At 32.8% G+C, this 17,743-nt stretch overlaps 3 protein-coding genes across 3 annotated transcripts; 1 reads left to right on the forward strand and 2 right to left on the reverse strand.

The window, feature by feature from the left end:
• Positions 1–452: 452 nt before the first annotated feature.
• Positions 453–2,096, reverse strand: LOC141485241 (uncharacterized). Its single transcript, XM_074181565.1, has 3 exons — positions 1,573–2,096; positions 1,292–1,513; positions 453–1,234 (listed from the first exon to the last, which is right to left on the reverse strand). Exons 1-3 carry the CDS (start codon positions 1,741–1,743, stop codon positions 644–646), a joined length of 984 nt encoding a protein of 327 aa, XP_074037666.1. The 5' UTR covers positions 1,744–2,096; the 3' UTR covers positions 453–643.
• Positions 2,097–8,067: 5,971 nt separating this feature from the next.
• Positions 8,068–13,361, reverse strand: LOC111513660 (splicing factor YJU2). The gene is made up of 4 exons (XM_023169878.2): positions 13,203–13,361; positions 12,932–13,144; positions 12,302–12,657; positions 8,068–9,855 (listed from the first exon to the last, which is right to left on the reverse strand). Exons 1-4 carry the CDS (start codon positions 13,224–13,226, stop codon positions 9,453–9,455), a joined length of 996 nt encoding a protein of 331 aa, XP_023025646.2. The 5' UTR covers positions 13,227–13,361; the 3' UTR covers positions 8,068–9,452.
• Positions 13,362–14,518: 1,157 nt separating this feature from the next.
• Arl1 (ADP ribosylation factor-like 1) lies at positions 14,519–17,522 on the forward strand. Its single transcript, XM_023169879.2, has 4 exons — positions 14,519–14,692; positions 14,749–14,965; positions 16,182–16,293; positions 16,654–17,522. The coding sequence occupies exons 1-4, from the start codon at positions 14,689–14,691 to the stop codon at positions 16,861–16,863; spliced, it is 543 nt and encodes a 180-aa protein (XP_023025647.1). The 5' UTR covers positions 14,519–14,688; the 3' UTR covers positions 16,864–17,522.
• The last annotated feature ends 221 nt before the right edge of the window (positions 17,523–17,743 follow it).

The raw sequence follows: 17,743 nt of genomic DNA on the forward strand, positions 1-17,743 counted from the left end.
CAATCAAACGTTGATTTGCTGACTCCAAAGGTGGTCGTAGAGACAACTGTAGTGCAGAACGCAATGGACGTCCAAATGAGGAAGTAACACCAGAAAGCATTAAAATCCATATAGGAAATCGTTTTGAATGATCGAAAAAAAAAGTTGCGTGAGTTAGCTGACATTGTAAAGATATCACAAGAACGTGTGGGCTTTATATTGCATGAACATTTGACTATGAGAAAGCTATGTTCAAAGTGAGTGCCGCGTGAGCTCAGTGTTGAGCAAAAACAAGAACGTCTTGAATGATGACTTGAGCATTGTTTGGCCATGTTTAAACATAACAAATCGAAATTTTTGCATCGATAGGTGACAATAGATGAAGCATGGATCCATCACTTCTTGGTGTAATATTTATCGACTATCTTGAGAATTGGAAATATATAAAATATATATTTTATTTCTGACCGGGATATTATAAGCTTATATCGTCATAGTTACGCTATCAATAAAGAGGGTCATAACTCCCTTGGGACATTATAGATTTTATAATTCCCTCTACCTTTCACAAGTAAAAATAAATAGAAATGAAAAATGAACCATATTTTATTTATTCACATCATTACAAATAATAAATGTACAATTTTGAAATGTTCCCTGAAAATTACTTCCGCCACTGGAAACAATTTCTTCTTTTGTATGGCTGGAGCTTCTGTTCACTACAGTCGAGGTACCTGCCTCTTCTGATGACAAAGTAGACAACATACGGCGCCGTTTTATTTCTCAATTCGATGCTATCCTCCAAATACCCCTCCGCCACCGTGGAACTTTTCCAACCTCCGTGTCTTTTTAAGTTAGTCATAGTTGCTCCTGCATTGGCTAGAGCAGTAGCAGAAGTGCGACGAAGGCAATGTCCCGTATAGGAAGATGAGTTTGGCAATCCTAAATACATTTCGATTTTGCTGGGGATTTTCCCAAACATGTTTTTTCCAATTGGCTGAGATGTACATTTATTTTGTCGGAAGCTCAAAAAAAATCGTTCAATACCTTTAGGACGCAAAGACATATAAAGTCTTAATGAAGGCAAAGCGGAGAACTCTTTTTCATCCACAACTGTAAATTTCTTCGATACACCAGTTTTACTTTCCGGTACGTTCACTATCATAACGGAATCCAGGTCCTCTATATCCGATATCTTCATATTCAAAAGTTCCTGACTTCTGCATCCTCCAAAATAACCCATAATCAAAACAACCTATAACTAAAAAAAGGAAATAAATACACACAAAAAGGAAAATAAGAAAAAAATTACCTTATGCAATAAATGAATATCATTAGGAGCGTCCTTTAGGAATCTGATAACATCTTTAGGAGATAAAACAGCAGACTTTTTCGGCTTATAACTCTTACTCTTCCGTTTCAAAAAAGCCTGTAGTTCATTGAACTTGGTGATATCTCGTTTCTCATGTATAGTCACCATCGATTTTAGCATTGAACATTTAGTCCATAAAGAATTCGGACTATACGTTTCTGACTGAAACGAATAAACACAATTACTACCAAATCTACCGAAAAACATAGAAAATTCCTTACCAGTTCTTGAAAATATGCCAGAAATACAGTTTCAGTGACATCTTTTGGCATAACATTTTTCCGTGTCAGCCAGTCCAGATATATCTTGTATTCTTTTTGGTATACGGCTTCACTTTTCGATGGAATTAATGATTCTCTTGCTTGTTCAGCTTTTTTCAAAATATCCTCCATTATATTTGGGGTAGAAAACACGTTTTCACCGCAAACACAGCTTGATAACAAAGTTCTGTTTATAAACAAGTAACATAGCAACAACCTAGCAACAAGAAAACTCTACTATAATCAACGGTACCTGATTCAAATATACCGGGAAGGTAATGAATTGGTACATTTTTCCGTTTCAAAAATGAACAAAATTTTATTGAAATCGGTCAGAAATAAAATTATCTATGTACCACGGGAATTAATGAGCCTTAATAACCTCAGGCAATTGCTGTCCCTCGGGCCAGAGGCCCTCGGGACGCAAACTTTGCCATCGGTAATTAAGGCCCTCCTAATTCCCTTGATACATAAATAACTATTACGTCGATAACTTGACATTTGTCAATTTGAAAGACTGGCATCAAAATACAAAAATGACAAACTCTAATGTATGGTAAACGCTTAATTTTGGCAATGGAGTTATGTAGAGGACTTTCCCTTTACTGTTTATTTTTCGAGAAAATATAATATTTTCCAGGTCTGTCTAAACATATATATTGAATCAAACGGACGTCTAACGTTACAAATTTCCGATACCTTCGTTACTAACGACTTGTAAACATCGCTTGAATCGCTTTTGAACGTTGGCAGATCTCCATCAGCAAAACCAGATACGTGTTTCGGTCTCACGGGTTGAAGAAAGACGGCGAGACGAAATAAAATCTTAACCGTCTTCGCCTTTCATTTGTCCACGGACCACACCGTAGACTGGCTTTTGTTTGTTTGGTCATGGCTACACCGCATAGTGTCACGTTTAGTCATTACAACAATAACAAAAAGCTCGCCATATAGGAGTCGAGTAAAAATCCAAAGCTAGAATGTCTGTTGTTGTTTCGTGTGCGAAAATGATGATTGGTCCGATTTTTGCCTTATCAGGGACGGTCGACCAGGACAGAATTCAAATATTTGCGTCCTAGCACGATACACCTTAAAAACTCCACCCAGTGAGAATAATCCCGAATGTTATGGATACAATGGAAATTCAAAATACTCCCTCTGGTGTCGATGGTGGGAACTAGAGACAAGCACAATATTCATCTTAGTCATTAATAAATATATATATTTATGTCGCTGTTATAACATTAATTATTCGAGATATATCTCGATGCAGTGCCATCAATTTTCATCATTTCCCTCGAAAAAATCAAGTTTAAGTTGTAGTGTAAATTATTTTAGGATTGAAAAAGTATGTGAATGACCGAAAGTCCTGAATGAATACCTATGTTGAAAATTAGAAAAATTGACTCCACTATTTCAGCCATTCTAAATGATTGAAAAACCTTTCACAAACACGTTTCACTTTAGACAAATCTGCATTACCTAACCTAACCTAACCTAACCTGTGGTGTCATTATTGTTCTGGGTCTACCAGAACATTCAGCCTGTGCAGTTGAAGATCCAGTTTCGCAGCATGTAATCTTATGATATTCTTTCTGGAAATTGTCTGATGGATATCGCCTTTGATTAACTCGACGGGCTTCTAGAGCATTGCCACTAGCAAGCACATTAATGAAATGCATTCGACTCAATTCGGCTTTTTTTTACTTATTTGAAGAGGTAATGTTTAGCCCTTGAAACTATTTTACTTCTACTGAGATAACGATTGAAATTCAATGATCGTTGCTACTTTTCCATTACACGACCAAAATCTTTGTAAAAAAATACTAATCACGTATTTCCGTAACATCAAGATGAAAATTGATTTATGTTCTGTTCTGCATTCTGATCAGATATTGTTATTCTTGTGTGGTAAGCAAACATAATTACATATACATCGTCTAAATATTTGGAAAGTCATTTACATACAAAAAAAAGTAAAGGGCCAAGAAGTGAACCCTGTGGCACTACATAGTTTCATAGCCTTAACATAGAAAACAGAGTTGTTACATTTTACTGGCATAATTCTATCTGACTTATATGGTTCTATCCAATTCTGACTGAAAATTTTTCAAGTGATCTATCAGTCTTGTAGGTAGGTACCACTTTTTCCAGCAATTTGGATGAGAAACAAAGAAGATAAATTTGCCTCCAGTTATCTGATTCCTTCGGGCTAGATAAGCAAAAAGTTATGCTACTGCGTCTGTATTAGAAATAGTACTGTCTGTATCAGCGATTTCAAATTAGATTCAAGAAATATTTATTTGAAACTCAGTGATCTATTTTATTATTATTCTTATCATACCATGCCTTGATTATAGTAGAACGAATTATTTTATAATAATGCTCTTATAACACCGCAGCGACTTTATCAGGTTAAGTGGAAGAGCAATTAATAACGATTTATCGTTATAAAAATTTAACTTCGCCTTTTGTTTCCAACTTATTCATATTTTTATCCATACTGTTCATTAACTGTTGACCCTTATTACTTGTAAAGCATAAAGACATTTATTATTATTATTATTCTTTTGACGAAGTACGATCTCATCTTTCTATTTCTTTTCCAGATCTAGGTCGCTATTTATAATTTTATATGTTTATTTAGTTTTAAACTGCAATTTCTTTATTTTCGATGTGTACCTAATGATTCCTTTTTGCCTCATAACTTTTCCCCTGTGTTCTTCAACTTTCAATATATCCATTCTAATGAATGACTACCACCCACTATTTAATGAAAATTTAATCAAAAATGTTTTTTCAATAAAGGGTGAATTGAAACACATGTTTTTATTCGAATGAAACACCCTATAATTCATTTACATTAATATCTGAAACTTTTGAACGACACATTTTTTGATAACTTCACTCCTTCACCTCAAACTTTTAATGGAAGCTCGATGTGATACACACTGTATGTCTCAATATAGAAATAATATATAACCGTGCTATTCGGAAATTCAGGCTGGAAGCATATACGAGGTTTCTTCATAAAATTAAGTAAATGTTCAAATTCCGCTGGCAACTTACCTTCATTCGATTGGAGATTTTTTATTTTTTTTTGTTGGTACACTCGTCTCGAACACATGTTCACCGTTTCAGCTGTTTAGCATGTTTAGTTTGTTGGTGAGAGGCATAAAAGTTGAAAGTGTTTTGCGTGTTCGCCGATTTTATGCTATCGTAAAAAATGGATCAAAGAATTTGCATCAGATTTTGTGTAAAAAATTAATAAAGTGCTCAAAAAGACTTGAAATGTTATTGAGAATCGTTGAATCACTATTATTTTTTCAGAAATTTTGGGCATGAAGCATGTGACAGCGAAGTTCGTTCCAAAATTGCTGAATTTCGACCAAAAAAACAGCCGCATGAGCATCTCTCAGAAATTTGTTGAATGACGTCCACGGGGATCCAGATTTGCTTAAAAGGGTCATAACTGATGACGAAATGTGGGTATATATTGAAAGGGTATATTTTTAGGAGAAATTAATTCTTGTGAAAGAAAGTTTTTGGCTGTCTACTCTTCTTCTTGATACAAAAAATATGGGAATCTTCCAAAGAAAGGAAAGAAGCAATCAATTTATTCTATATAAAGATAAATTGATAGATGTAGTCGTTACTACGTGGTAGGAAATCATAATGATGAAAAGATAATTGAAATTTTCTATGTTTTTTACCACTTTTATTCGTAACTAACGTTACTGCAGTTTCGTCCTATAAGAACATTTTCAAACTTATACATTAAACTAACAATGATTGATTACATATATCACCACTGTAGGTAATAATAAAGGTACTTAGCTTGATTGAGTACCTGAATTTTGCTAACTGGTGACAATGTGGATATGCTAATTGAAAACCGGTGAGTAACCTAAATTGATTTGATCATTTAACAGGTTACACCTGCAATGTTTATGCTTGTGAATTTCCAAGGATTCCAAATAATTGAGTTTGCAAACCTTCCTTGCATAGTGCAAAATTTCCGTATCCAACTTGTCCACTTTATCTTTGGCCTTGAAAAGGAAATCAGATAACCCGGCATGTGGTCTAAATGCCACTTCCACGCTGTTTTTTCTGAAGAAACCCGCAATTATCTGTTCTTTTACCAAAATATGTTAGAGTTACCCATTTCTGATTGTTTGATCTGGGTGTATATCAATCTGTAAGTGAATTTACGGTTTTGTTTTTCTTACTAACTTCTGGATTGTATCTGCGTTGAAACCATTATTATGGCCTATCTGTGTAATTATATAGATTGTTAGCACACAAAGTCAGTGAGAATTCTCTGTGCAACATTGAATTGTAGGCTGCTAATTTATGACTTGTTTGGATGGAAAGAATCACTTGGGATGGTAATGTCTGTATAGTTAGGTTTTCTGAAAACATTGAACTCCATGGCTTTTGCATCACAATAATGCACCTGCTCATTGCTTCTTCGTAATTTTTTGGCCAAAAACAACACCTCAGCCACTTCCCCCTCGCGATTTTTTCATGTTCCCAAGATAAAACGACGGCGTTTTTCGACGATCGAGAAGATAAAAACCGAATCGCTTAGAGACCTCGAAGACCGAAGAACCTTGTTAGGAATCACACGTTGACTAACGACAGCTGATTAACGGAAAAACAGATTTAAGATTTTTTTAAACATACCGAAAAATGCATATCAAATCTGCTTCGAGGATTGAAAAAAATGCTGGCACAAGTGTTTCCGAGTGGGACTGCTTTGAAGGGGACAAAATGGAAATTGATGAATGAATGAAATTTTTTGAGAAAAATGAAAATTCATCTCATTTTTGAGACATATTAATATAAGTTACAAAAAGGATTTGAAGCTTTATAACTCTTATTTAATGTATGTATGTAACGTCCTGTGAAATCGTCAATAACAACGGAGTACCTCAGGGCAGTACACTAGGACCACTATTATTCCTAATATATATAAATGATATTGTTAATGAGGTAGACAAGTGTAAAATTCATCTTTTTGCTGATGACACACTTGTATATTACTGTGCACATGATGTGGAACATTTGATAGATACAATGAATAGTGAACTACAAAAAATAAGTCGGTGGTGTAGTTATAATGTATTGAAATTAAATGGTAATAAATCAAAATTCATGTTATTTACTAATGAAACGAGATATCATGAACTTGAAAGCAGACATTTAAATATCCATATTGATAATATAGAAATAGAAACCGTTAGTGCGACGAAATATCTTGGAGTCTTAATTGATGGAGGCTTAACATTCAAAGAACACATACAAGAGATAATAAAAACTATCTCAAGAAATGTTAGCTTTCTAGGAAGGATTTCGTCAACACTTACAAAATCTACAAAAATTATAATATATAACACACTTATATTACCACATTTTACATGTTGTGCATCGATAATATATACTGCCGATAAAAATGAAATGGATAGATTACAAAAACAGCAAAACCGAGCCATGAGGATCATATTAAGAAAACCAAGAGAGACACCAATCAAAGCAATGCTGAAGGAATTGCAATGGATGGCTGTGACAGATCTCATATATTACTATACAATGATAATGATATATAAAATGAATAATCACCTATCACCAACATACCTGAGTAGGCATATTGAATACAATAAAAATCATCATCACTATAATACAAGAACGCGTAATAACATATATGTAGGAGTTAAAAATAAAAAGTGTACTGAGAAATCCATTGTTAGCTTTTAATAGTTTGAACAAAAATATTAAAAAATGTAGCACACTTGCATTATTCAAAAGAAAGTTGAAGAGTCATCTATTGGGTGAATGAACTAGTCTTTATATAATATAAATTTTGACTGTATTAACTTTTTTTTTGTATTCTATATTTGTATTTTGTTTGTGTTTTATATTGACTAACAACTGTGATATTTTAAGTACCTAGATGTTGTATATTTATTGTAGTACTCATACTTTGAAATTTTGTTCCTGAGTTTGGTTGACTAACACATTGTGGTATCGTATTTGATTATAGATGTATTGTATTAGCAGTTTCATTGCTAATCAAAGGATTTATAATTATATGCAAGCGCTTTCGACAGTTGGTCGTGCTGTCAAAGTGCTTTACTGTGTTTGCAACTATACATGATTTGTTTTTTTCAATTACTCAGCTAAGTGAGTCGCCGATTCACTTTTGCATACGAATAGCTTTCGACCAGCAAAAGCATAATGCAAATAAATATTTTTAATGTTACCAAAATATGAGCTACCTATATTAGAATTCGTTAAAAAAAATTACAAATTTCTTCAGAGACATGTCTCGATTATATCAGTTACAAACTTCAAGGTAATTTCGAAAGATATCTTAAAGGTGCATTTAAAAGATTTCACAGGCGTATTGCAAAGATATGTGATGGAATCGGCCGATACTTAATGAAAATCCATAACGTATTTAAGAAACAGTTTATTGTGAGATTTTCACTAAACAGTTTTACAAAAACACAACACGTGTTTCGCTATGCAATATATTCTTCAGGCGTGCCTATACCAACTGAAATTTACATTTTCAATGCTTCATATATATTTCACAATTTGAAGTAAATCAATCAACATAAACATAAGAAAAGAAGAGAAATTGAACGAACTTAGTTCAATAAACATGTAATGAATGCAATTACCTGAGCTTATGTATCAGTTATTTAGCAGTTTTCACATTTAAAAAAATACTCAGTAGGGGGGTCATTCAATTCTATTTTGGTCATTCAGTAAATAAACCGAATTCCTTAATGTATATAGTTCTGAACGTTCTTAAAAATTGAGTTTCAAACTTTACTCTCCTAAATGTAACACGCCATAGTCATGACTGAACTTATGTCTTTCTGCTAAAAGATAGTTGGCAAATGTGGAATTGATCTTTCCTTTCAAAAACATACTTCTGTTCTCTTTAATTCTTTGGGAAAAAGTTCTCCCCGTTTGTCCAATATGAAATCTTGGGGAAAAGCCACAAATCAACTTATATACTCCTAATCTATCCGACACTGAAGTTTTTTCTTCATAAATTTTAATAAACTTGTTCAAAAAAACGAGCAACATTGTTAGTGGGTTCACCAAGATATGTCAATGTCATATAGTGGACGCTTTCTTCTCTGCAAATTATTCGGGTGATGACTGTTATCACCCGAAGTCGATTTTGGATACTACAATCGAAACGTAATGAAATAACTTGGTTTGAATTTTTTTAATTTTTTTTTTTTCATTTCATGCTCATTTTCATTTCATTTTACTCTGTGGTCAGTTTCGTTTTTATCTTTGTTATTGTATTTTCATTTCAAGTTTTATTGCTTGATATAATCGATATTTTACCTATTCATTCTAATTTTATTTGTTCTTTCATAAATTTCTAATCATATTAGATAATGGAAGTCTGAACTAGTAAAATTCATCATGATACATTGTCAATCACTTTCAAACAAAGCATATTTGATTGAGTGATTGATTGAGATGGCTTGAGGTATATCAAATAAAGAGTTTTCATTAATGTACCATTTATTTTTTTTATCTTATTTCGGAATTCTATATAATGATGGAAGAGTAGAAAGCTAAAAATTTTTCCCCAAAAAAAGAATCGCTCTTAAGAAAATATTTCCTTTTCAATTCATTTTTTTTTCAACGTTTTTCGTCAGATATCTAAAGTCAAAATTTTTTGTAGTATACACTGCTTCATGTTACATGGATACCGAGAGTCAACTATTGATTTGCTGCTTTCCTAAAAATATTTCCCCTCGTTGACATATTGAAACCGAATCTCCGTTTAAAAGCATTTTTCCCATGGTCTAATCACTACCAGCTTCATCACTATCAGAATAAGCACCCAATAGAGAAAGACCACTAGCAGTTGGTGCTTTTACGGTTTCAACTAGTTGATCAGGTGTTTTTTCTGTGACTTCTTTGCTTTGTGTTGCTGTTTCCACAGATGTATTTATTGCCTTCGGTCTTACAATTCCAACGAGAGACTTATGCTTTTTAACTGCGACACTTGCTTTCCTATTAGCGATACTCCAACTGCTACTAGGGCCTGTATCAAAGGGTTGGTGTTCAGTTTTTCCTGAAGATGAATTTGCTGAGATTGGAGTCGATTCTCCTAGAGAGTCAGGATTTGGATCTTCACAGTCCTCTTCAATGTATTCCTCTTCTACTACAAGCTTCCTTTTCTGGCCAGAGTGAAACTTCACAGACCTACGATAAATAAATCAGATTATCAAACCGTGTCTGAAAACTGAGATACATATGTACTAGAAAATAAATGTTCATAATAATAATACATATTCCTCTTCCAACTACCTGCACCTTAGGTCCTGGTGAATGCTTGCCGAAAAACATCTACTTTCCTGACTAATACCACGCTGGATATTGAATCATATCCGACAGACATTCATGCAAGATACCTCACAGAGATTCTTCCCCATTTGGGGCTTTGTTTACGAGATACGAGATGGAGCTGTTACTAGGTTTCACACATGAAGTTGAGCCCTGTTGAAATGAATCGAGCCCCAGGCACTTTGCAGTACCTGGGGCACCTATAGACCTCGAAACCGGTCTATAGCTGATCTACTCGAATAACTTCAGAATAGTCATGCTGCTAGATAAACGAGAAACATCTGCGAGTCTAACCTCTGTGAAGTATTTTGCATGAATGTCTGTCAGATATAATTCGAAGTCCGGAATGGTATTAGTAGGGAAAGTAGTTGTTTTCCGGCAGGCATTTACCAGAACCTACAGTGTAGGTAGTTGGAAGAGATGAATATTTTGAGATTTTATTTCGAAATATTTATTTTCTAAATGAGGTTTCACTTTGTCATCAATCCTTCAAGAACAAACAAACTAGCAAAAATAGTTTCAGTTCTTCGAAAAAAAGACGTATAAATTTATGTCAATTGAATCGCTTACGCAAATTACTTTCTATCGAGCATGATCATCTTGATAAAATATTTAGTGGTTTGGCGTTTTTTTTCACTTATAATATCAACAAGCGAGCAAGCAAATTACAGCATACAAAAGCATGTATATCATAGCATGTGTACTAGAAACCACTATTATTTAGTTTCTAATTTTTATACGTGTGTATTATTCACCTATATAAATTTTTGATGTTCGTATCTAAAAAAAATTTTGGAGAGAACTGAATTTATATGAAATTACTACATCAATTTGAAATATTCATTATATAAACCTCTTTCACTTATTTATTTACAGCATTGCCAATTTTTACAAAATAATTAACACATTCACACATTTGTAGTGTAACTCTCAGCTAGATGCAAGTAAAAAATATAAAAAACAAAGAAAGGCACAAATAAGCCAATCAATTACAATCTTTTCAGTCTATAAATATTCCATAGAAGAAGTAAAGAGTTCTAAATCCATTTTGTAAATATTTGCAAGTCTCAAAATTCTACCTATATACTCATTCTGGCCATAGATGATAAAATGGGAGTACTTAGAAAATTTCTGTATTTCTTGTTCTCTTTGGATTCACATTTAAAGATATAAGTTCCGGAAAATTAATAGATAGATTATTTTGTAAATTCTAATCTTCTATGAGGCAGAGTCTTCAAGTTTAGAATTTCCAATATAATTTTATAGTTATACTCATCAATATGATATTCCAGTTAAAAACTTGTTTTGAAGACTTTCAAGCACATCTATATCCACATATATGGAGTTGTTTTCAATTATTGATCTAACGACTGAAAAATATATGATTTTCAAGGAAGAGAGATAATTCCTCTGCAGATATAAGAGTGAAACCTAACACTCTTAGTCCTCTAGAAGTAACATTTGCAATAAGGAGTTTGAATGAGTTTTTTGAGTCAAAAGTCATTCCTGAATCTTTGATTGTATTTGTTGTTTTCAGTTCAGATCGCTTGATTTTGTATGGACTATTCATGGAATTTTCGTAACGGAAAAAAGAACATTGGTTCAGGAGAAAATTTAAGGAAGCCGCATACATGTTGTCCAACAACGTATTCAGCCAGGCCAGCGTAGATATACGAAACATATGGAAACCCATCATCAAACGAAAAATGACCAACTCCCGCCAAAACGGTCATCTCTCACGGAATCAGTGAAGCGGAAAATGGAAAGTAGAGAAAGGGAAAGTATTTCAACGGCCTATAAAATAGTCATCTCTCGGAGGAATCAGTCCAGTCATCACCCGAAGATGATTGTAGATACCAACAATCGAAACGTCGTGAACTAACGTGACTTGGAATCTCTACACTTTTTATTTTTTATTATTTTCTATTTTTATTATTTTCTTTTTTTTCATTCCTTTGATTTTTTGTTTGTTCAATTGTTGTATTTTTGTTTGTAGGTTGTTTCACTGTCATTTCATTTCAGGTTTGTTGTTGCTTAATATAATTGTTATTTTCAACTATTCTTTTTTAATTATTCTTTTTTACTTGTTTCAGGGATTTCAAATCATTTTATATAGTAGACAATGGAAGTTCGAACTAGTGGAAAAAAGTAAATTTGCACACCAGTGTACAAGAATATTTTGATGATGCCCTGTTACAATTTGTAGAATTCGCAGTACTGTGTGAAAAACATATTTTTATTTGTTGTCCCAGTTCTTGTACTGTAACTTTGCATTTGTATAAATGCAACAAGGTGCAACACTTACTTAATATATTCCTCATCAAGCTGTTGTAACTTTTCTTCCCTCTCCCTCTCACTGATAGTGTTGTTGTAACTTAACAACATTGTCTCATAATCTATAACCTGCTGTCTTTTGTTCAAGTCTTTCAGTTCCTCTAATGATTCTAAAAGTTCAATTTCATTCTTTGATTGTTTTGTACGGTTCTCTAGTAACTTCATGGGATTATTGGCTTCTTCTTCCTTGGCTTCCTCCTCTTCTCTTTGGGCTTGTTCTTCAGCAAGTTTAAGTGCCATGAAATTACGAGTTGCACCAGCTTCGATTTCGTAATCAGTATTCTTTGGGTCTGTTTTGAAAGATATTTCTTGCAAGCATCGTGTACACTATGAACAAATTTCAAGTTGAATGTTAATTTTATTTGATATACCTCAAGCTGCCTCAATCACTCAATCAATATATGCTTTATTGATAAAGATGAACTCTCAACTGACTTGAAAATTGAAGGTATTGGGATTATCAAAATATAATTGAATTTACATATAAAACGTCCACTCGTTAAGATCAGTGTGTAATATTCATTTCTAATAAGTAAACTACTGTGTTAGCCAAACACGTCTAGAAATTAAAATGTTTGTGAAAATTATATAATTAGTATACCTTTATATAAAACCTGTATATTCTGATTCCCATATAATCCTGATTTTCCACATCTTCTTTCCTTGCATTGAACTTCTTTCCTTTATATATATATTCTCCACAGGTGGCACATCTCATATTGAATGGTGCCATCAATCTTACAGTGTATTGCCTATTTTTGGGCAATTTCATACGAGGGATTTTCGAAGGGTCAAAGTCAGGGGGGTAATATTTCTATAAAAGAGAAAACAATAATAATAGAGAATATAAAAAAATGTGTTTATAAACTTACGTTCAAAACTTTTCGTTCGGACATCTTTTATGATTTGCGTAGAGAATGAGGCCAATTATAAATTTTTCTTACTTTCCTAACAATAATAACAAAACAGAACAATAAAACTGAATCTGAAGTTTAAATTTTAAGGTTATGTTACAAAATCAGCTTCTTCTTCTTCACCGGTAATAATAAATAGTATTCTTGGGCAATAGGTGAGTTTTGAATATGAATAAAATTAGTGGCCTAATTGTTGATCATTCAATAGGTAATTTGAATGTTTGCCCTTATTGATTTTCAGGTTGAATTTCTGTCCTTCATTTTCGATATGTAGTAGGTCGCAGACAGTATTGAAATCGGGGTTGTTCTCCAAAAGGTGGCACGCATAGATGGAATTGGTCTTCTTCATTTCAAAACTTCTTTTATGTTCAGAGATTCTTGTTTTAAAATTCATTGACGTCCTTCCTACATAAACTTTGGGTCATGATCCGTATATGTTAGTTTGTAGACACCTGATTTGTCCTTGTCCTTGTCTATGTATGACTTATGTTCTTTATATGTCTACCTAAGAAGTTATCAGTCTTATATGTTATGTTGATTCTATTTTTTACATAGTCCTTTCATTTTATTTATTGTTTTTTCAGTATATGTGACTGCCTTGAAGGTACCAGTATTATATTTTATGTGAGGGTATACTTGATTAATAGCTTGTTTGAAAAGTTTTTTATCAAGAATGTGATTAATTACATTCGGGTTGAAGTTGTTATTCGCTGCAATATTTTATTATATTCAAATTATCTGTTGATATTGGTATATTAATGGGTCTGTGGATTACACTGTGGTAAGCTATTGATTTATGTTACTATGGGTGATTAGAATGGTTGTGTATAATTGTGTCTGTATAGGTGGTTTGTGGTGAATTGTGAAATCGTGTTTCTAGGTGATTTTGTAATTGTGAGATCTGAAAAGTTCACCGCGAGGAATGAATATTTCCCATCAATTTGGCATTAGGGGAACAACGAAATCCTGATTTTCAACGTGCAATTAAAATACTGAAAAAAATATGTGTCTGTTCCTTATTCCTAAATCTGAATTAAATTGAATTGATATCGTTTCGTGTTTTTACTTTACTGCAAAGTATACTATCCCATTCAGACATTTGAAGTATTTATCATGAACAGTTAAGATATCCCTCAAAAATTTGTCTTAAACGTATTAAGACAATATTTTATTTGAGGTATATCTGAAATTGAATTCGGCCATGCGCTTTATAATCATTTCTGATAGACACGACCAGCTGTCATGTCATATTAGTCATATCATACGTCAAAGTGTTGTCAAACAGGCAAACCGGTCAAACACGTCATCCGTCAATAAGGTGGCCTGATAATTTTAGACTTCAAATAAAATTGAATCTCTCGCATAAAATATCAATAAAATAATATGTATCAGTGACACGCATAGCTTTGGTTGCGTTCAGAAAAAGTCTGAAGAAACTTCCAGAATGGGTATTACTTGGTAATGTGTTTTTGAATGTGCAGGTTAAATTTCATTTATTCCATAGGTTTGTTATTCAGTTATTTCAAGAGCCTGATAGGTTCCCGTGAAATGAGAATTTTAATATTAGGCTTGGACGGTGCTGGTAAAACGACAATATTATATAGACTGCAAGTAGGAGAAGTTGTAACTACAATACCTACCATAGGCTTCAATGTTGAGCAAGTTACTTACCAAAATCTGAAGTTCCAAGTTTGGGATTTGGGAGGTCAAACAAGTATTAGGTATGTTTTCTTTTCTGTGATAGGAGTTGATTAGTGTGTTATCATAATTAAAGTTATCAGTGCTCAGAGGTTGGTTCTGAATGGAAAAACCAAATTTAAGCATCATTCAAGATGTAAAAGATTTTGTCAGCTGATGTGGTTGTATAGGGGTAAATAGTTTTGTCTGCTGAACACGAATCTGAAGTGAAAACTTGGCGATCCTGTCTACTTTTGGAGATACCACTACTCAACAGTTGAAAAATTGACTATTCTGGCACTGATCACAATAGGCTACTTGCATATGGCGCTATTTTTGCTTTAATCTTAATAAAACCTTTCATGAAACAATAGTCATGATGTATTTGTTATGAAAATAGTTTTTTGTTAGCAAATATGTAGACATTTCATAAACACAAAGAGATACTACAGTAGAAATTCTACAATAGGTCCTAGCAGAAATATTGAATACACCCTATAATTTCACCAAGAAGCCAGTTTTGAATCAATATGTTTTTATTATATTTTGTAAAAGATAAGTGAGATAATTTAATTTTGAGTAAAGTAACTCACAGTGGGATTTCCAGTTTAGGTACAAACAAGATAGCTAAGGTCCCAGAACCGAGCCCTTAGCAAATTTATCTCAAATGTCCTAATTTCAAAATTACCCAGTTGTATACTTTTATTGACACATATTCCATCCTATTGATCAAAAAAGACTTCAACCACCATAAGTTATCTCTACTAATCACATAAATGTATAACTTTTCCAAAAGAATATTGTGATTGCAAAGTATCTCTTCTTTTTATATTGTTTGACAGTTTATTGAAGTCCTTATGAAATAATGAGTGTATGATCCTTGAAGGATCGTAAACTTCTGAAGGATCTTTCAGAACCTTCAGAATTCAAACTTTAAATTTTTTCTGTGAATATATCCTATTTGAGACATAAAAAACTGTTCATCTGAAACTACTTAAGTCTGCAACTATTTGAGTCACTCTAAAAACCTGAAACATATTGTACAAGAATATCTTGAAATATATTTATTCAAGTAGTTTACGAATTTTGATGTTGATAACCGACTTAGTTTAGTTTGCAAAAGATTAGATAACTTCAACCAAACCATTGTATTTCCAAACATTGCAAGCAACAAGGTTTTGTGAACACATTTGTCTTGACGAATAAAGGAATTAAGTTTGAGTTATTGTAAATTCAATTACCCTGCACTTTTTTTTTCAGGCCATATTGGAGGTGCTATTATAGCAATACAGATGCTATTATTTATGTGGTAGACTCTGCCGATAAAGAAAGAATAGGCATATCCAAAGATGAACTGGTTCCCATGCTAAGGGTGAGTGTTTTTATTTTTATACTGAAAAAAATTGTTACACTCTGTTTTGTTAAATTTAGTTTTGTGATATAATATTACATCTTACAAGTTGAATACAAGTTTTTAAAATTGATTAAACTATTGATCTTAAGAATATGAATAGATAAATTTCCTGAAAATGGATGTATTTTGTTGGTACTAATCTCATTCCAGATTGAATTATTTCCACCAAAACTCATTTACTATCCCTGATTATTCAAACAACAACAGAGATAAAGAATAATGTTGATGGAAAAAATTTGATCTGAATTAGGATCAATGTCAACAAAATGCATGTATAGTGAATGTCGATTCTATTCAGATTGTTTTTTATAATTTCAGGAAGAAGAGCTAGCAGATGCCATTCTTGTAGTCTTGGCCAACAAACAAGACATACCAGGGTGCATGTCTTTGAAGGAAGTGCACCAGGCACTAGGTTTAGAAGCCCTCAAAAATAGAACTTTTCAGATATTCAAGACATCAGCTACAAAAGGGGAAGGTCTAGATATGGCTATGGAATGGCTTGCCAATGCTTTGAAGAACCGTAAATAACACAATATTATTATTTTTTCTAGTCCTGTAACCTGCTCCAGCGTGATTTTGTCAAATCACGTTTCAAACATCAGAGAGTCGATCTTTGATTTAATGTATGTAAATTTAGAAAGTTATTCATTTTAGATGGAATATTTTATTTTTGTAAATGTAGTCGGGTAATTTCATTTGAAGGTTGCTGCTAGTTTCCAAATTTTTTTTTAAATGCATTAATTAACATTTGCTTGGTGAGCTGAAAAATTGCTCAATCCACCATATGAATTGACCTTGGATGTGAATGTTGGTACCATTGGAATTCATTTGACAGTGTTGCCAACATTGGCACAGTTCAAAATCTGTTGATGAAAATATTCATACCAATGTACATGGTGTTCATTATTTATGTAACAAATATTTACATAAGACAGTAATATTTCAATGAATACAGATATTCTGAGCAGCAGCCGTTTCTCATCACTTTTGTTTATGCTCCATATGGAAAACTGGTCCGTCTACAAAAACCTCCACCTGACTATACATATTCTTTAGATGTCATTCCAATGCCTACTTCATATTTAGTATTATTTCGTGAATAATCAATTCGGAATCATAAATTGATAGTATAATGAATTTTGTACATTTCGATAGAATATAGATGTCAAATATAACTTATTTAAATATTTTATTTTTAATTTGTTAACCCACTACTATAGAACTTCCTGAAGTTATTTTATGGGATATTTTAAAACCAGTTACTACTGTATGATGTGCAGTAGTTGGGAAAAATTTGAAAACTATAGTAAAAACTCCAAGAAACCAAGAACAAAAGATGAGAAATAATGATTTTGTAAGCCTTCATCAGTTTCCATAATACTTGCAATTTGCAATTCTTTTAAACTAT

This window comes from Leptinotarsa decemlineata, unplaced genomic scaffold, assembly GCF_025532065.1.
Source record: "Leptinotarsa decemlineata unplaced genomic scaffold, Ldec_3_MD MMD2_tig00026314_RagTag_RagTag, whole genome shotgun sequence".
In the NCBI taxonomy this organism is placed as follows: domain Eukaryota; kingdom Metazoa; phylum Arthropoda; class Insecta; order Coleoptera; family Chrysomelidae; genus Leptinotarsa; species Leptinotarsa decemlineata.

Coding starts and splice junctions, on each gene's coding strand:
- LOC141485241 (XM_074181565.1), bottom strand. CDS start 1,743: ATGGAGGATATTTTGAAAAAAGCTGAACAAGCAAGAGAATCATTAATT. Junction 1,514..1,572: donor TGGCATATTTTCAAGAACTG/GTAAGGAATTTT, acceptor TATTCGTTTCAG/TCAGAAACGTATAGTCCGAA. Junction 1,235..1,291: donor ATATTCATTTATTGCATAAG/GTAATTTTTTTC, acceptor TTTTAGTTATAG/GTTGTTTTGATTATGGGTTA.
- LOC111513660 (XM_023169878.2), bottom strand. CDS start 13,226: ATGTCCGAACGAAAAGTTTTGAAC. Junction 13,145..13,202: donor CCGAACGAAAAGTTTTGAAC/GTAAGTTTATAA, acceptor TCTCTTTTATAG/AAATATTACCCCCCTGACTT. Junction 9,856..12,301: donor CTTGATGAGGAATATATTAA/GTAAGTGTTGCA, acceptor TATTTATCGTAG/GTCTGTGAAGTTTCACTCTG.
- Arl1 (XM_023169879.2), top strand. Junction 14,966..16,181: donor GGAGGTCAAACAAGTATTAG/GTATGTTTTCTT, acceptor TTTTTTTTTCAG/GCCATATTGGAGGTGCTATT. Junction 16,294..16,653: donor AACTGGTTCCCATGCTAAGG/GTGAGTGTTTTT, acceptor TTATAATTTCAG/GAAGAAGAGCTAGCAGATGC.